At 33.4% G+C, this 19742-nt stretch overlaps 1 protein-coding gene across 1 annotated transcript in view; it reads right to left on the reverse strand.

Annotated features, from left to right (window-relative positions):
• Positions 1 to 1124: 1124 nt before the first annotated feature.
• The window catches only part of LOC137400512 (peroxidase mlt-7-like), a 29138-nt gene continuing 10520 nt past the window's right edge, over positions 1125 to 19742 (reverse strand). The window contains exons 6-17 of the mRNA XM_068086839.1: positions 18788 to 19006; positions 17973 to 18203; positions 17432 to 17535; positions 16680 to 16822; positions 16339 to 16478; positions 15142 to 15212; positions 14840 to 14934; positions 11218 to 11342; positions 10709 to 10840; positions 8164 to 8263; positions 6160 to 6284; positions 1125 to 1426 (exon numbers count right to left, since the gene is read on the reverse strand). Coding sequence (XP_067942940.1) covers positions 1296 to 1426; positions 6160 to 6284; positions 8164 to 8263; positions 10709 to 10840; positions 11218 to 11342; positions 14840 to 14934; positions 15142 to 15212; positions 16339 to 16478; positions 16680 to 16822; positions 17432 to 17535; positions 17973 to 18203; positions 18788 to 19006 — 1616 coding nt within the window. The 3' untranslated portion in view covers positions 1125 to 1295. The remainder of the gene's footprint in view (positions 1427 to 6159; positions 6285 to 8163; positions 8264 to 10708; positions 10841 to 11217; positions 11343 to 14839; positions 14935 to 15141; positions 15213 to 16338; positions 16479 to 16679; positions 16823 to 17431; positions 17536 to 17972; positions 18204 to 18787; positions 19007 to 19742) is intronic.

Here is a 19742-nt window from a genome sequence, read left to right on the forward strand (position 1 = left end):
GAGTAGCCCCTTTTTGTTATCAATCGCACAGCTAATCGTCAATTTGAGCGATAGTGTGAACAAGCCTATTTTCTGTTAGTGCGCTTTGGTTTATAGGTTGACAACGATAGAAAGTTTTTGGCTATGTGTTGACTCGTTACCATTAAAATTTTAGCATCAACCAAAGAAGCAGACCAAACATTTTGCAATGAAAAACCTGCAATCAGCATCAAATGAAGACAGCAAAAAGTTTAGCTCAGGTAACTACCATGTCAATTCTTCAAGCTTTCACCAAACTGGAAAAGAGTCAGCATCTAAGGTTGAAGCTGGAGGAATGTCAACTAAAGGGCATGGCAATGCAGCGTTATCGACAGCTAAGAAGAAAAAGAGGCACTCATCTACACCCAAGCATATCGATGGTCGAAGGTCTACAGCACACGAAACCAAAACTAATATTTATCATGAACCACCCAGGGCTGCAAATAGTGTTCCAACAAATAATTTTCCAAACGAAAGCAAAAAAACCGAAATGGTCAATATTGACTCAGCGCAACCTGTTGCTATAACAATCACAGGAACTGGAATGAACATTATTCATTTTGTGCCTGCATTAGAACAAAATGGGCCTTATCCAAAAGTATGAACGACTATTGAACCATAGTATTACTTGAGCAATGTTGTTGTTTCTCTGATGCAACTAAATGCAAAGATGGTTTGTCATTTTCTTGATCCAAAATGAACACACACAAAATGTTTTAAGCTAACTCAATGATGCTGGCAGCTGTTGGCAGGTGATGATAATTGTTCTAATTTGGTTTTTTTAGTTTAGTAATGCTTAGTTCATTTTATGTTTCCACATACTTCTCTGTTGTAGTGTACTATATCTACTTTTATTGTCTCTACTCTTTTATCTCAGTTGTTCAGATTCGCACAATTTCAGATTGTGTGAATCTGAACAACCTTTGCTGAAACAACATAAAGATATTGTACACAAATCTTTGTGATTTTCTATTTTAACCACACCCAGCTTGAAATATCAGTAAAAACAAATTAGAAACCACTTTCTACAACAAAATACACCTTTGGTCAAGTATAGATTACTCTATAACCTGTCAGTTGCAATCAAATAAAATCCATAGGTTCAATGAAAACTAGATTTTTCTGTTCTATAAATTACAAAGTTGCTAGTAGAAATTGTTAGTAACAGTTATTAGACGCAGTTGTTACTGGCAGTTGTCAGTAAAAGCTGTCAGTAGCAGTAGTTAGCAACAGTTACTGGTAGCATTTGTTAGTAGAAGTTGGTTGAAGCTGTCACTCTAGTAACAGCGATTCCAAAGGTTTCTGATGCATTCATAAGTATAACACCTGCAGGCCTTCCTAATAATTGCAGATCCTTGACATGAGCAGTAAGGGCCTCCATTACACATTCTAGTAAGGGTCTGTTGTCCTGTAAGTAAATCAATGCGAATATGAGACTATCGATAAATCTTTATTATTAGATTTATTGATACCAGAAGGAAAAACTTAACAAAGCCAAATATAAAGAGGCTAAAATATAATAATCCTTGAAAGTTGTTGGTGAGCAGCATTGACATATTTACCCTAGGACACTTATATTTCGCTAGTATTTAGTTTCGTGAGTAGCTCACAGAGTAAAATTTCGAAGCAACTTAATTTCGCAGCTCTGATGAGTGCGAAAATATAGTGATGTGAAAATAAATGCAGTGGAACAAACATAATTAGATTCCTCAGGTTCAGTTCACCGATAAAAAAAAATTCAATTTGCGACTAGTTTGTAATTGTGAACCGCAGGTAGAATGGTGTGGGCAAGGTCGATAATGCAATTTGATCGCTTGCTGCCATTTGTTTCTTGGACTATCAACAGGCCCGTTTTCACTGGGGCAGCTGGCCGGCTGAACCGCCCCAACTTTTTGAGAATTTTTTACGGTAAGTACAGTCCAACTCGGATAACTCGCCCTCAGATAAAATGTAACATTTCATCTCAAACACAAAGTTAACTCAAACGGATTTGTTTGGTCAGTTCCAATGCAATGATAAATTGCTTCAGATAACTCGACCTCAACATCATTTATTCGAAAAGTTATTTGCCCAACGGCCATGGACACGGTTTTTATCGCTGTAGAATATCACTTCATTCCAAGCCATAGAGACAAACATCAACTTTTAGTAGTTCTTAGGCGTCATTATTATCATCATCAGAGGCAAAATATTTTTGTTAACGACTTTTATAAAGGTTTGCAGAAGATAAGTTTTATCAAACACCCGCTTGGCCATGTCCCATCGAAAGCGTAAAAGCCTCCCAATGAACTTAAAATAAAATCCACAAAATTGATCTTTGTTAAAACGCTAAAAAAAAGATGTCTTTTTTCTGAGCGTTTTAAACATGCAATAAATAGGCAAAACATGACCGTTAACTGCGGTCATGTTTTGCCTATTTTAATTTAAAAACGTCTCGTCAGTCACATCACTTAAAACAAAACAAATCTAAAAAAATTACAAGTTATTGAAGAGGTGTCAGTGGTGAATCCAAACCTTTCCAGAGCCATGCTGCTTGTGTAGTACTGTGAGTGTCAGTGTGTCTTATTTTCTTTCAACACACAGTGCTCACTGCATCGATTGATGTTCCCAGCAAACGATAATGCTACTGATGCATGTGCATTGACATCAAATTCCTATCATTATAAATCATTCTTAATGGGAAAATAATCATAATTAATTGCAAAATAATAACGTAATAAATTTTGACAGTCAAATTATTTCGTTGGTTTATATTTTAACGATGCTATAGTGGTCGTTAAAAACGTTAAAATAAATGTCGTTATAAAATTCCATTCTACAGCATCAATGAACAAAGCTATTTAGTTTCGCTTTTTCGCTCGTTTGCTATGATAGTTTAGTTTTGCACATGAAACTTTCGCGAGAGGATGACACCGCGAAAACGCGAAAGTTAGATGCCACGAATACATAAGTGTCCTAGGGTAGCTCTAGAGATCTGGTGAACCTGTATCAAAGATCATCAGCAGGTTATCACAAGTTATTTTTCAGGTTAATGGACACACAGACTTGAGGTTTCAACTTAAAAGCTGCTATACATACCATGAAATCTCAAATTACCTTCCTACTGTTTTGGTAAACCTTTCTATTGCCTATATAACGCTGACTTGTAGTCTTGCTTGGACCCTACCCCAATGAAGGTATAGCGTAGGTAGTTATTAAAATTTAATCTCATATGTGTCTTGAACTTGTAAAATTTTGCTTGGTAGGCCACCAATCTACCACATGCACTAATCAACTGCTTGGGAAAATGTTAAATAATATTTACTATAATAAGATCGATGTTCTGTGAAGTTGAAAATGCTTGTTTGAGAAAGAGTTGCAAGTGCAGACCGCCAGAGATCCATGCATTACCGACACTTTATTTCATAAGTCCAGCTGTGGTAGAAAGCAGCAAAACACTAACACCTAGTGTTCCAGCTAAGAGGTCTTTAATTAGCCGCATACGTGATTAGTCGAGTGATGGGAAACTACCTACTCCACTGAGTACAATTGGCAGGGTGATAGCACAGCTGTAGCAGGTTAAAGGTGAAAACACACTAGGCGATATTTAGTGCGATATTACGCCGCGTGGCGCTAATCTGGGCTACAACTCACGCACCGAGCTCAGGCAGAGCGATAACGCTGGACTTTCTCTACATAACGTTTTTGCTAGCGAGATGCATTTCGATTGGTTGGTTTTTACTAGAATGTAATTTTATTATGAGTAATTAATTCTTATCAATGTTCACCCTCGTACAGCAGCGACAATTTGATATTTTGGTTACAATTGAAACATCATCGGAATGAACACTGAATTGGTAAAAAATTTAATAAAAGCATTCCCAGTCCTGTACGACATAACACACAAAAATTACAAAAAAAATCATTGCAAAACCAACATTTGGAGTCAATCGATGTGCAGGTTGACCATCTTGAGATTGGTAAATATTTAATATATTAAATATAAAAAAGTACTATAAAGTAAACTATATATAAATATTATAAATTATTACTGTTAAAATACAGGAATCGGGTTTTCTGATGTCTTCTTGTAGTGTACAACCCGTGAAATTGAAATAGGCCTAATAACTAAAGTGAAAGTTGTTTACGTCGTTGCCATTATGATTTACTTAAAAATTTATTAATAATTCTGAAGAAACTAATAATACAAAACTTTATTGGCAGTTTGTGAGAGTGCCCACTATATCATTTGCTGAGGAATCGCTCAAGTGTATCTAGGCACACGCCAGCGATATCTCATCCTTTTTCATGGCGCACGCGACAAAATTGCCTAGTGTGTTTGGACCTTAAGGTTGACTTGCAACAAAATTCACATTACCACTATTTGATATGAAAAGATTCACTATGTCTTACTATGTTGTGTTGTAGGTGCAAAGTATGTGGAAAGGTGATTACAAGCTCTTAAAAGCTCAAAAACGAACAGAAAAACGCAGCCACACGAGACCGCCGTAGTTTGGATTCCCTTTCCAAAACGGCTCAAACGTGATGTCGCTGTGAGAGATGGTTTCTGTTTACACTTTCTTGCAACCTTATTCGTCAAAATATTTTCACAAATATACTTCACGCATTCAATAAAACTATGTCTATTGTTTTTACGCGTCTGTTTTATCGTCATTGTAATGCTGTCACTTTTAGCACTGATATCTTATAACTTACCGTAAAAAATAGTTAAACTTTTTAACCTTAACTCGAAAGAGTACATATCATTGTCTGATAATCATGCCGAGCCTGTTGGTCACCTGTGATAATCGAAAAGTGCTGCAAAAATTATTTGCAAAGTATTGGGTCACATGATCAGATTACGACTTGACAATTGAATAATGCCGAAACAAAACTGTAAAGTAGCGAACATTTATATTTGATACGGGGTCTTCGGTAAAACCCGAAGTGTTTGTCAAAAACTAGTGCTACGATAAGTTTTATATTGAGCTCTCTATTGGCCTTTCAATTCACGTGAGAACATACGTGACAAGACGATAACCAAATTTCGTGGTTACGTCATCGAAATAAAGAGATTCCAATCTACGGCGGCTTTTCGTTTTTGAGCTTTTAAGAGCTTGTAATCACATTTCCACATATTTGGCACTTTCTACACAACAGAGTAAGACATGGTGAATCTTTTGATACCAAATAACTGTAATGTAAATTTTGTTGCAAGTCAGCCTTTAAGAACACCAAAGCTAGCACGGCTGAGACCATCTGAGACAAAGTCAGCTCTGCTAACGATCCTATAACCAATGCTATAACTGGCTCCGCTAAAGACAGGCATATTATCTCTTGCTGGTAAACATATTACTGAAGCGAGTCACCTGCCCACGACCAATAGATCTTGAAGGGGCGGAGCTTAACCAGCCAGAAGCATATATAACTCCAGATGAGACAAGGAAAGCAGAGCACCTAGAGGTCCCCACGCTGTGCTGCTACTTATATGTTTATTGCATATTCAATTGTACCCACATGTACGGTATTTGTGAAATACATATTCTCAATACCTTTTACTCAAGTAGTTTACTTCTTGGAGAACAAGTAGAAAAACTCAATCGGTACCTTTACACAAATACAAGCAATGTTGAGCTCAATTGGCAATCTTACAACTTTTACTTTGCATATAAATGCATCCAAATCTATCTGATTAGAAACTCCAAAATACTCTTTCGCATACATTAAAGACAATTACCTTTAATGAACATGTTTTTGAGTTTCTCTGTGAAAGCAGTTTAGCTATATGCATTTAACATGAAAAAACCTGAGCAACACAAGGCTTACTACTAGCAGGTTTGAAAAACTTTAAGGAATGGTAAACACAAATTAAAAACGATGCTAAGACTTTTTACTTGCAACTTTAAGAGCTTGATATATAATGATTAAGCAGCTGGTTGTCTGACGGTTGCGTATATGACTTGACTTGCAATAATAGTTTTCAAGTTCAATCTCCAGTGTTAGATGCAAGAGTCTTTTGCGTTTTTTTTATAGAAAATGTTTATGTTCGAGCTATTATGAGTCCTTGTTGATCTGCATAGACAATTTAAGGTATCGACCCCAGTATTGCAAAATGAATAGTCTAGCTGTCTCATGATGTCATGATTTATCTGCATAACTTACCAAAACAGCAAGGCCCCTCGTTTATAATCTCCCAAGTACACCCAGGCTGGGCACCTGGATATTCTCTCCAAAGCTCCAAGTTCAGCTGAGGAAGGCTTGAACATTCAACCCTGGTTGCGCCCATTCTTTTGAAAGTACATAGAAAAGACATTATCTATTAAACATTGACAGCAATCCAGACACTAGATAGCATACATGAAGGCTGGTTCACCTTATATCAGTGTATGTAGGAGTTGTCCTTTTGGCGTTCACCGTCAATTATATGCACCGTTAACCGATGGCATCGACAAAGCAGTGTCGATAAAAGCTTGCAGCTGTCAAACTTCCCTGATAGTTTGCCAAGCAGCAACGACAGCCTGGGCAATGTGCACCGTTTTGGTGATGGCGATTCGCTGTCTAGGATGACGTAATTTATTTACATTTATAATAGTTGCTGCAGGAACAGTATTTGATTCGATCACACAGAAACAAAAAGGCTTTTTTGAGAAAATTAAAAAGAAAAATGAGAACATTACTATGCTGACTATTTGCTGATGCAAGCACGGATAAGTTTGTGATAGTTTGACTATTGTTATTACCGACTACCACCATAATATTGTGGCACCAACACTGAAATGAAGTGTGAACCATCCTTTAAGCAAGAAGCGCTAACTTTACTATTATATTTGGCCTTTCTATAGACTTTTAGCGAAGGCCTTTTGTAAAACCATTACAATGCAAGCCTTCAACTTGGTTCAGTTGCAGGGTTGTGACACATTGGAACTGCATTGCACCATGGCAGAGCGGTACACAGTAAATTTGTAGTGCCTTACAAATTCCTAATATGCAGTAGAGATTTGCTGCTAATGCAAGTTGTCTACTGAAATCTACCGCACAATGACTGTCATGACTCATAACCTGACACCCAGCAGTTCATGCATTCTGCGAATTCGCATTCTTCAACATTTGAAACTGCATGTGTACGGCAAGTGTGCATTAGTATTAAGTTGATACTGTAGATCAACTGACACTACTGGTTTTCCAAACTCATGTACTGCATTGTGCAAAATGGTCAGACACTTTGTCTAGCAAGATCATGAACTTGTGCTCCAATTCCCCATATTATTTCAGATAAAGGGAGTCTGGCATTACCACCCTTCCTAATAACGGAATTGGTGTCTTTGTGTTGCATTTTAATTAAGATTATCTACTAAAACCATAATATATTTTCATTTCAATCATATGCAACATACTAATTATGATCAAATTGTTTACCCATTCATACACAATTTTGAACGGTATTCCCATCTTGCAATTGTGTTTGTGTTGCAATCAAATCAACCCAATACTTGATTTTGTGAAGAGTTTTCACAAAATGTGCTGTGCATTTATGTGCAGATGTAATGCAAAATTACTGCAACTGCAGTGCATTTTACATCAGAATATCAGTGAGTAATTATCAATGCACAGTTAAAAATTTTCCATAATGGCTACAACACTGCTCAGCTGTTAGCAATGTTAGAACAAAATATTAGTTGACATATTTTTAGTATGTTTAGATGTTTTTCTGCTTTTTACTTGGACAAAAATTATTAGCTATGATCTTGCTGCTAACTAGACATCCGCTCTGTATGACATTAGCTACTGAGCAGACAATCTTACTTGTTGTGTACGCATTTAAAAAACTGTTTGTTTTTTAAAGCAAAAGATTATGCAAATTTAAACAATAATAAATAAAATTCCAAAATTACACTTCACTATTTTGAATTTAAAAAAAGTTAAGAATGCTACTTTTTGTATTATCATGCTTTGTTATGTTTTATGTTTTTCAATATAACTGCACTAGAAATGGTCATGTATTCTGATTTATATCTTACGGTTGTGCAAGTGATTCTTATTCGTTTATATGAAAGAATAAAGGTATAAAATAAAGTAATAAAAGAGGAGACATAACTCTTAATTTGCTAAATGTCAAATGTGTCTGTTTGTTAGCATTTTGTTTGCTTTTAAAAAGGAAGGACTTACTTTCCAGGAATAAGGAAGGCACTGGAGCTTGTGGTCTCTGCAGCAGTGGCATCACACAACAGCTTGTTGTACTTGTATCCTTTAATTGTCTCAATTTGTGCTACAAAAAATAAAAGTTGGTGGTGAGTAAGAAAATTATATCTATACGGAAAAAAAGAGTTGTGCATAAAATACAATAACTGTAGAAACCTTATTCAAAAAGCTCTACTTGACGACTGCAATCAAACAGCCAGTTTGACCTACACCCGGGCTCAGAGCAACTGCCTCTATTTTAATAAATATATCTTGTACATGCTACTGAAAATGTTAGAGCAAGAAGTTTTATTTGAAAGCTAATTTTAAAAGCATTAAAATCATGTAAAAATGTTGTAATCATGTTTTTAGAAACTTATTTAGCATTTTTTGAAAAGTTATTAACCGGTCGTAAATAAAATGCTAACACATGGTAGTGGGAAAAAAGTTTAGGATGAGCGCAATTTTACGGTTTTGAGGTTTTAGTTTCAACAGATATTTTTGACAAGCATTTGAGAGAGTGAAACCAAAATGCTGTTTCGTGTAACAAGTCACAAAAAGATTACCATTTTTCTATCATTTGAATTTAGTTGCCACTTGTTTTAATTAGAATGAGTGTTGAAAATGTAATTTGAATTTTTAAAAATCTATTCACTTCAATTTTAAGAAAGATTATGTTATCTAGAACTGTTGCAAAGCAATTAGGTATAGTTGCAGTATTGAGTGAGGCAAGCTCCTACAAACAGATCTACAAAGCATGCCTACTTGCAAGGGTGAAATTCTGTGGCGAGTTTCTAAAAACTAACAAAATATTACTATTTTATAGATAGGCCTGCATCTAGTTTAAAAGTTTAGCAAAATCAATCAAATTAGTTTACAGGTGAATTGTGATAAACTGTGAGAAACTGTCAGTAATAATGAATTGGAACACATCTCTTTTGAAATAAAGGTATAACTCACAAGGACCGACAGATTATACAGCGTGTTGTTAGGAGATGTTATTTAGGCTGGCAAACATAGAAGACGCAACTGTGGTATTGTTGAAGCACAACAGAAAAGAGACAGCAGACATACAGCAATTGTTTATCATATTTTATTTTAGGTTTACATGTGTTAATTTTAAGGTATCTGATGTTTGTATGAATTTTGTAATTATTCATTATTTTGTAAAATTTTATTTTGCAATGTTGATAAAATTTAGTTATGTTTTGCATGCTCACAACGAGCACCAATAACATCGCTAGATTTTGGACTAGCCAAAGAATTGAACCAATCCCATCAGCAAAGTATATTTTAGGAGGGAGATTCTCAGTGCTCCTTGCATACGCCAATGTTCCCTGCATATCAGCATTGTCTTCTAACATGATAGTTTTGCGTTCCCTCTTAGGGCAACAACTGTAGATCCTTAATCCTAAAACTGGTAGACCCTGTATACCAGCTTCTCCTTCAACCTTTCATGCTTGCAGCACAAAAAACTTTGCTCACAGAATCACAAGATAAAATAACAAGTTTGATTAAATGTTGTTGAATGTTATATTTGTATTTAAATGACTCGCCGTTGTGAATATCGTTTTATTTGTATCTTGCAACTATAAATATTATGGACTGATATATATACCCATTTTGACCGGTACCACCTCTGAATGTTTATGTACAATACAAACTATTGAATTCTCAACACCATATTATGCTCATTTCTTGGAGAATACCCTGATAGAGTTGTTAATGTTCATGACTATAGCATGTTCCTTTCAATAGCAGTTGTGATAAAACTAGTGCTTACGTAGATTATTAATGTTTCCGAGCCCGTGACTAAGGTTTGTTATGAACAGAGAAATTTCAGACTAAAAAGTGGTCTAATGACAAATAATATTTAAAAAAGTGAACCTTGAATTGAGCGAAAAGTTGATTAGCTCAAAATATGTCATAAAATTAAGTTTCGTAGCATAAAGTTTGCTAAAAACAACTCTGATAATTGCGGAAAAAATCTTTGAATTGATTTACAACTCCTTTTTGTTATAATTTTTTTAATGTCTGTTTGGGGTTAATAATAATTTTAACAATTTTTATTGCTTAATGCCACTCTCAATACAAATTACTACTGAATTTTTCAAAAAAAACTCACTTTGACTAACTTTTTAAGCTAAAAAATGATGCAATATTCAATATCTTCTGAAAATCGCAAACTGAAAACATGTTGTTTTTGCATTTTGCATGAACTAATCATCACAAGTTCAGAAAACTTCAAAGTTTATCACAAAATTACTTACATGCTTTGTAATTAAGTAACAATACTGTAAAATATTAAACCTAAACCAATAGAATAAAAGCAACTACTAAAATGTAAAAAATTAAGAAAAGGCAAAAAAACCTTCAATGATTATTTAGGTAAAGAGTATTTCTCACTTCTATTAGGTACCAAGAATCAAACTGAACTATCTCTGTTGCGGATATGTAAAGATAGTTGAATTATCTATCCAATTAGATCTGCTAACTATCACATAATGCTGCTCAGCAGCCTTTATAGTTGTACCTCGAGAAAGTCCATTATCAAGGCTTTCAAAGAAAAGTCTATCTCCATCCCTTATTCTTGAGAATCCATCAGCAATGATAAGGGCAAACAACTCTCCGACAATAGCTCCTTCTTTGGGGATCTCTGTTACTCCTGATACAAATATAAATGAATTTAGGCTAGTGTGAGTCTTTTAGAAGGTAGCAGCTATTATCAGACAGTAGGTGCTTTAATCTTTGTGACTTTAACAATTTGTGAATTTTTGCAAATTTTTCAATTTACTTTTTTGTTGTTTGTAAAAACAGTCGACATGCTTTCTTAATTTTTTTGTATTTTTGCGTTTGTATTAAAACCATTATACATAATTTTAAATTTAATAACTGTGAGGTTACATAAATTGTTGCTAACAAACATAGGATTAAAAGTTCTACTAAAAATATTTTTAGGGTTCCCGCATTCATTTAGGCAAAAACAGCCACTTTAAGAGCTACATATGCTAATTACCAAGAATCATGAGAATAGAATCTTACCAGCTATATAGAGTTCAACGTCAGCAACAGTTGAGTAAACCTGCCGCAGAGCATCAATAACCTCTTGTGGATGTGTTTCACGCAGGTCATCAAAGGTTTGAGGAACACTCAATCCATAGTACTGCCTAATTAGCAAAAAGGCATTAAGAAAAAGATAATGATGCTACACATAAAATGACAAATTGATGAGGGCGGTTTGCAGAAAGTGTGAAAGTTTGTTGTCTGTCTGACTACTTACTCAAAAGAAATAATGCAAGGTTTTGCAAGTCATCTTATGAGAGCTGCTGTTTCAACCGATGAATATTGTCAAAATTGGCTGTTAATTCTGCAGAACCTTGTATTCAGAGCTAATGGTATTTTTGTGTTTTTTTAATAAGGAGTGTACTACTGACAACTTTTAAGAATGATAGTTTTCTTCTATTTAATTAATATGTTCTACTAAGCCTTAACAAATAACTAAACAGCTTTAAAAAAGATTTCTTTATTCATAACCTTGCCAGTATATTCTAGCCAAAGACATATGACCCGCATTTAAGTGCCCGAAGAGCTAAACGTGTTTCTAGATATTTACTGTTTAAAAACTCAAATCATATCGCCAATCTGCCTGACCAACTATTATATTCCAATTTTTCCCAAAAGACCACCCCACTTCATACCAGACGCAACCACTTTGCTAAAGTACATTATAGAACCGCGTTGTGCGAACGAATAGCATTTTCTTTCAATACACATAATTTACTGTTTTTGGTTTTGTTTCAGTCTAATTTGCTTTAAGCAGCATTGACTGGTGTAAATAATGTTACTATCTATATATCTATATATTTATCTATATATCTATTTATCTATTTATTTATTTATCTATTTATCTATATATTTATCTATATATCTATTTATCTATTTATTTATTTATCTATTTATTTATTTATCTATTTATCGATTTATCTATCTATTTATTTATTTATTTGTTTATCTATTTATCTATTTATTTATTAATCTATTTATCTATTTATCTAATTATCTATTTATCTGTTTATCTATTCTATATTTATCTATTTATCTATTTATTTATTAATCTATTTATCTATTTATTTATTTGTTTATTTATCTATTTATCTATTTATTTATCTATTTAGTTATTTATCTATTTACTTATTATTTATTTATCTATTTATCTATTTATCTATTTATTTATCTATTTATCTATTTATTTATTTATTTATCTATTTATCTATTTACTTACTTATTTATCTATTTATTTATCTATTTATTTATTTATTTATCTATTTATTTATTTATCTATCTATTTATTTATTTATCTATTTATTTATCTATTTATTTATCTATTTATTTATTTATCTGTTTATCTATTTATTTATCTATTTATTTATTTATTTATCTATTTATTTATCTATTTATCTATTTATTTATCTATTTATTTATCTATTTATTTATTTAAAAGCTGCTTTACTGCCTCTTAAGAATACTCCAGTGTGATTAACTATATTTATTCACTGAGATCTGAGTTTAAATTAAACCTAACCTCAAGATGTTTGTAATTTTTCTGTGATACAGAAAAAAACTAACTTATAATGCATTAGTATTGTTTAGTTATTCATATAGTGAGTGTTTGGGCTAGTATTTTGTTTCTACCAGGCTATTTTAGCTATTCACAAGCATATCCTTTATCTTAATGATCTGTCAAGCAACAGCTTGCATAGTCTGAAAACTGTTTTTATAGCATTATTATTTACATTAGTAACACAGTGGAATTCATTTAGCAACTTTTTTTTAGTTTTCAATGGTGTTTGTATAATATCTTAGGCATTGTCCTAAACTTTTCACAAATTCTTCCTCATTTAATAAGCTGTTTCTTTTGTCCTTTCCTCCTTAATATGATAGAATACTCGAGATAGAGAGAAACTTTCCATGCACAGTTAATAGCTTTCTAACAGCTATATGTGCTTCTTCTATGGCATCTTTTCTTTTCTGTTTAATATGAACATAATCCGTACCACTCACCACTAGTGAGAACTAGAGAATAAAATTATAAGCAAGTCTATATCTAGTCTATATAGTATCAATGTCTGGCATTAATTTTAAGAAGCTATGGATGTTTTCATATATGTATATGTAGATAGAAACTGGCTAATCAATTTAAAATTGATTAGTAATTGATTAGTGAAGTTGATTAGTGAAATTGATTGATTGATTGTTGACTATTTATCTGCTCTGCAATTTTTGCTGTTTAAAACTTATTTCACAGCTCACTATGTGTTTCCAGCAAAAGAAAATAATATTTTTCAGTATAAAATAAGGACTCGCTCTGAATTCATGCCGTACTGGTAAAGGGTAGTCAATAACCGACAGCACCGACATTTCATCGACATTGTGCCAACAGCAGTTTATTTGACTGAGTTGCTAGTACTCTAGTTGATTTGAAATTGTTTCATAATTTCATAAATAAATAGACCTTAAATTAGCGGTTGTTTTGTTGAGCAAGTATTTTCTGTTTGTAGCTTGGCTGCTATTTGTCAATAATTATTTTTGTTAGCATTGCATGCATCATAACCAAACATTCTATCTTATAAGTTCAATTTTTATGATTTTTTAGTGAAACCAATTTATTCACACATTAAAAAGCACTAAATTGATAATATTCATTTTAAAGGTGATTTAATTCATAAGTTATTTTGAGGCATGGATTTTATAACGGTTGAAATAACATGCTAGAGTCAGCGGAAATGGGTAAAAGTAGACAATGCAGCAACTGAAGCTAACCATGCAACTGCAAAAAAAACTAGTTTCGTGGCACCCCTGAGCACTATGAAAAATCTTCATTTGTAATAACAATACACATAATAATTCCGTGTTATGGCATGGTGGCTGAGCGACACAGTGCTTGGCTGAGATTTGGAATATTCTAGTTCGATTTCAGTGTGATGCAATCTAATATCTACTACTTTCAGTATGACTTCAGATAGACAGACAGACACAGCACTTATTTATTGGATTTCCATGCTTTGAATTAATTCGGAATTTTTTATGAATTTGACACGATTTTGTGTCGCTAAATTTGTGCCAAGGCACTCGACGTGAGAAACTTACTTTTCGTCACAGAAACCCTCTCTGTGGATGAATTAGAATTGATAATACCCGGCTAAGCTTTTCCCAGGAGAGGTGAAAAATTAAGCGCATTTCATCACACCACCACGCAGGTCTCTTCTAACTGCTAGAGCAAATGATGGGTTGCTCATACGATGATAACGTCATACGACGATAATGCGGTGATTACCTTCTTATATATTTTTTACTTTATTCATTAAATAACTGAACCTACTGATTGTGATCAAGTATCCTGGCTGAGTTAGTGCAACGAATGTACAAAAATTGAATTGAAAAGTGACCCAGGCCCGAAAGTGAGTCTACTGTAACAAGTTCTGGTTTAAGGAATGCGTCGTGAATTTTGAAAAGATTGATATCGAGCAACTTTAAATCATTGGAACGATTGGGTACGAATTCGTTGGCAGAGATCAACTATGAATTCATTAAAAACCTGAAAACCAGTAATTATGATAAAGGTTGCTAACCCTATAGGGTGCTAGTTTATTTTAATGGGACTTACCTGTAGGCAACATATGGTGGAAAACCGTGGTCTCGTCCTCGATTGATATTTAAGGCAACAATGTCCAACCTTGCAGCGAACAGGGAGTTTCTCATCTAAAAGCAAAAATTGAGCAATACCATGCAGAGAGGAATAACAATAGTTTTCCAAATACATGTAGGCAACAAAAAGTATGTATTCTCGCAAATACCGGTCGTAATAACAGATATGGCATGCATTTGAATGACACATTGATTTAATGTAAATTCATTTAAAGTTTGAAAGTATTTACGTTGTTTATAAGACAAATGTGACAAACAAACCGCAGATGGGAAGTTTCTATCTACAAGCCACGGAACATCTTTTTGAAGACCTCGTAGGAACTGTTGGTAACCTAAAAGATGCATTCATTTTGCACAAAACCTTGAAGTGAACTACACCGACCTTGCCCAAAGAGCAAACTTTAAACATATTAACATAGATGTACACAAATTAGGTTTGAAATACTCTATCAATCACTCTCAGGAAGAACCTACTAATTTGGTACAAAGACAGAAAAGTATAATGTTTTTCTGATGTTTTTTTTTTTGCGTTGCCGCCGTTTAAAAATTGGATTATGCCATGGTTTTTTTGCAGTAAAAAATGTAATGAAATCTATTGGCTTTACTCATACCCTAGGACACTTATGTATTCGCTCAATTAACTTTCGTGTTGTCGTGGAGTCGTCCTCTCGCAAAAATTTCATGAGCGAAACTAAACTATCATAACAAACGAGCGAAAACGCGGAATTAAATAGCTTTGTTCATTGATACTTGATAGTCTAAGAAACAAATAGCAGCAAGCAATCAAATTGCGTTATCTATCTTGGCCACACAATTCTATCTGCGGTTTACAATTACAAACTAGTCCCAAATTGAAAAAAAATTTCTTACCTGTGAACCTAACCTGAGGAATCTAATTATGTTTGTTCCACTGCATTTATTTTCGCATCACTATATTTTCGCACTCATCAGAGCTGTGAAATTAAGTTGCAGCAAAATTTTACTCTGTATGCTACTCATGAAACTAAATACTAGCGAAAGATAAGTGTCCTACAGTAAACGAAATTGGCTGCATGACTCCCTAACATTCATTTTTTCATATTCAAAACATAAAGCAGCAAAATCTATGGTATATCAGATGAATTTCAAAAATATTTTTTTCACAGGTGAACTCCAAGGCCATCTCACAGTAAGAGCTTAAATAAGCTCATACAAAAGCAACCAATTTTTCGAGCGTGGATGAAGCACAATAACATATTGCCAGCCTAAAAAGATGAGCCTGCATATAAATTTATTTCTTTATTTACAGGCAATCCTTTATATTTAATATTCAAGCAAAACTGTAGTTTCTTTCTGTTTCTGTCAATTATAGGGCTTGTGTAAATATATAAAAATTTCTTATTTGTATCCAAAAAATTTTTATAAATAAAGGTGTAAAAGCTATTCATAGCACACCGCAATAACCAAATATCTTCTCACCTCCATCATAGAGAAGGTCAACTTTATTAAAGTTTTCAATCAAGCTTACAAAGTCTTCTGTTCCATCATCTTTTACTGTACTAAAGAATCCACCAACAGTGGAGTGTCCAAATCTGTAAGCTGCATGTGCTAGCTCATTTCTGCAAAAGTACAAGTGCTTGCGTTATACGTAGTTTTATAAAAGAAACATGCTCACATATATATTATTTTAGGTGTATTAAAATAATATATATGTGAGCATATGTAATTCCCCATCAGTTAATTCATTGAAGTTTTGAATACTAAAATTGCCATGTAGACCCTAGTAAAACGGCTATAACCCTCAAAGAATTTCTACTCACAGAACCGAAGGATTGACATTTTTGTTGTAGCCTCGATATCTATCGAGCTGATAGTGGTATATAACGTCGGTCCCCAGTACTATTGGTAGATATTCATAGTAATGAATGCTGCTCTCAATGCCTGTTATAATCCGTCTTGTTTCCTACAAATACAGAAACAGCTTTATATCCCATTTATTAAGAGTAATACACTTGGTAAAGTGGCGACTCCTATAAACAGCTTTTAGCAGAAAATATTATTTGCAGTGAGGTAAATTTTTTATTAAATTACAATTATTTATAATACTTATATACAACAACAATTAATATAGAATTTGTAACAATTTATAATTTTTAATTTATAGTTATAATTTATAATAGTTTACTATTCTAATTTATGATTATATTTTATAGTAATTTATAATTGTAATAAATGATTAGATTTTTTAATTTATAGTAGTTTACATATATTAATAATATATATATATATAATATGATATATATTTATGTTATCCATAATTAGATTATTACCATAGTTAAACCATGTTTAAAATTTAGATTAAAAATCTGAGGATTATTTACTTCATTAGTGATTTATGGCTTCTACAACGATTTTAAGGAACTTATTTGGAAAAATTCTAATTTATTGTAAAGGTTGTAGTTGTTGTAATAAGTGTTAAAAAAGTCATTTCTATCAGCTGAAATTGCAGCAAAAAACTTGTGTAAAACCAATAATAAATGCTGAATGAATCGCTGATTGTGTAAGTGCCTACCTGGAAAAGTCGTTCATTGTCCCAGTGAGGGTTGATAGTGCTCAACTCCTCAGCTATCCGGTTGTGTTTAACAAGGAAGGCAGCATGGGTTGATGCAAGGTTAGCTAAAAAAGTGATTATTCTTTTGTCTTTATGAACATGTATTAGTTGGCAAAATTGTTCAACTCTCCATATGTAGGACTTAGAGTCTGACCTTGATGTTAAGTTTGAGCTTTATTTACTAGAAATCAGGCTAAAACTGATTGAATTTATTGACCATTAGTAGAACTTTAGAATGTAGCTAGCAGTAAGCCAGCTGTTGCCCGAGATTTTTTCATGTTTCATTTAAATTGCTACACAGCTTTCACAGCAACAATCTTCGAAAAGCTTCACTGAAAATAATTGTGATGGTGCATGTTTTAGTTTTTAATCAGATGGATAGTTGAAATCTGTTGAAAGTTTGCTCTGGTGTTTGCACAGGTTAGTGAGAGACTGGGAAAATAGTTCATTTATTAAACTTTCAATAAAGGTCTGTTTAAAAAAATTACTTTTGGTTACTTACGAGTTACGTTAATTCTTGTGTCACCTCCAAGAAATGGACATCTGTTAACAGCCTGTGAAGCAACAGGGCAGTTGCTCTGGTCAGGTGGTGGTAGCACCATACCGTTAACTGTCTGCGTTTTCATTTTACCACCACTAGAAGCTCTGAGTTTATTTTGTTCTTCTTTAGAGCTGCCGTAAACAGCTGAACCATCAAAGACATGAGTGATGGTATTAATCTGCTGCCTTTGTCCTGTATCAAACATAATTAGTTTTAAGTTATATTTAAATTAATAGCCTTAGCTCCAATGGATTTGCGGTTTGTATTGACAAAAACTTTTCAGAACTGTGGTTAACCTACTCCGTATGTTTCAGCAAGTAAGCAAGTATGTAAATAATCAGTTTTTTAATTTTTTAAGAGATCTGTTTTTGTAGCAAAAAATGCTATATGCATATGGTTGCATAATGATACCTCCAATTTGTGTAACTAACCTTGAAAGCAAAGTCAACACTTTTATGGCTTCAAACTCTCAATGAAACCGAGGTTTATATCAAGCCAAAAATTCATCTAAAAGTTTGTCATTAATTTCATATTCTAGTGCAAGGAACCAAAATTAGAAAAATTCACAATGCTTCAGAATAAATGAAATAGACATGCTGTAGTTGTCAAATTGCTTCAGCGGTATTTAATTGAAGAAAATAATTTTAAAAGGTTTAAAGCTATTTCAGTTTTGGCAACGTTAAACCATTTAATTCATTTAGTTTCCTTATCTAGCAGTTCAACAAAAACAGCTACTGTAGGAGTTTTCCATTTACAAATGCATTGACAATGCTCACCAAAATAACAGTCATGCAGCGGTGCAGACCTGGAGCGTCTTTGTGTCATACAGAGGTATCCTCCATAGTGCGCATCATCTGATGTCTCTATCTGCATGCATACGTCCTTTTTAGTCTCTCTGAGTTCCTGTCTGATGGCTTCTAGATCTTCCTCGGTAGGTTCTACCGCTGTCCCATGTCTGGCAGCAAAAATCTGGTCTGGACAGCAAGCTGTTTCTGCTATAAAAATGTAAAAGCATATTCTTAAGGCGAGTGTTCTACAAGAACAATCCTACCTGCAAGTTGGATGATGCATTACTAAATACAGAAACATTGCATTAAGCTTATAAGTGGAAGCGCTTCAAAGATGAAGCTTGCAACTTACAACACAATTGATTGTAAGTTATATTTATGGTTATTGGAATCTGGTCCAGTTATTGTTATTGAACGCGTTATTGAACATTACTAGAGAAAGTACTTGTTGCTACTTGACAGGTTCGTACCCCACAGATAAAATTAAATTCAGTTAGAATTGTTCTTCTGATTTCAAGTATTTCGGTATTTGGGTAAACTTAAAATACTAATTATACTTTTGAATACAATAATATAATATAATATAATTATACTATTGAATACTAAATTGTAAATTGTCTTACATAACAAAAATGATTTTAAACTTGTTCTCTTTGACAAAAGTATCTACCATAAAGACTAGTGTCTAGACGTAAAAGCAGCTACCATCAATTTAACAACATGTTAGTAGGATCTAAAAACTGTTTGATCAGTTATCCGTAAGTTTGTTTAAATTATACTGTAAGTGAAAAGCTGTAGCTATTTGTAGCTATTTGTAGCTATTTGTAGCTATTTGTAGCTATTTGTAGCTAGCTCGAATTTTGTTTACGATCTGATAACCTCTAGGTATGCGTTTAAGAAGCTGAATTCAAATATCTGCATGGTTCCAAAGAAATCGCCAAAG

The sequence above is a fragment of the Watersipora subatra genome, chromosome 7 (assembly GCF_963576615.1).
Source record: "Watersipora subatra chromosome 7, tzWatSuba1.1, whole genome shotgun sequence".
Lineage (NCBI taxonomy): Eukaryota > Metazoa > Bryozoa > Gymnolaemata > Cheilostomatida > Watersiporidae > Watersipora > Watersipora subatra.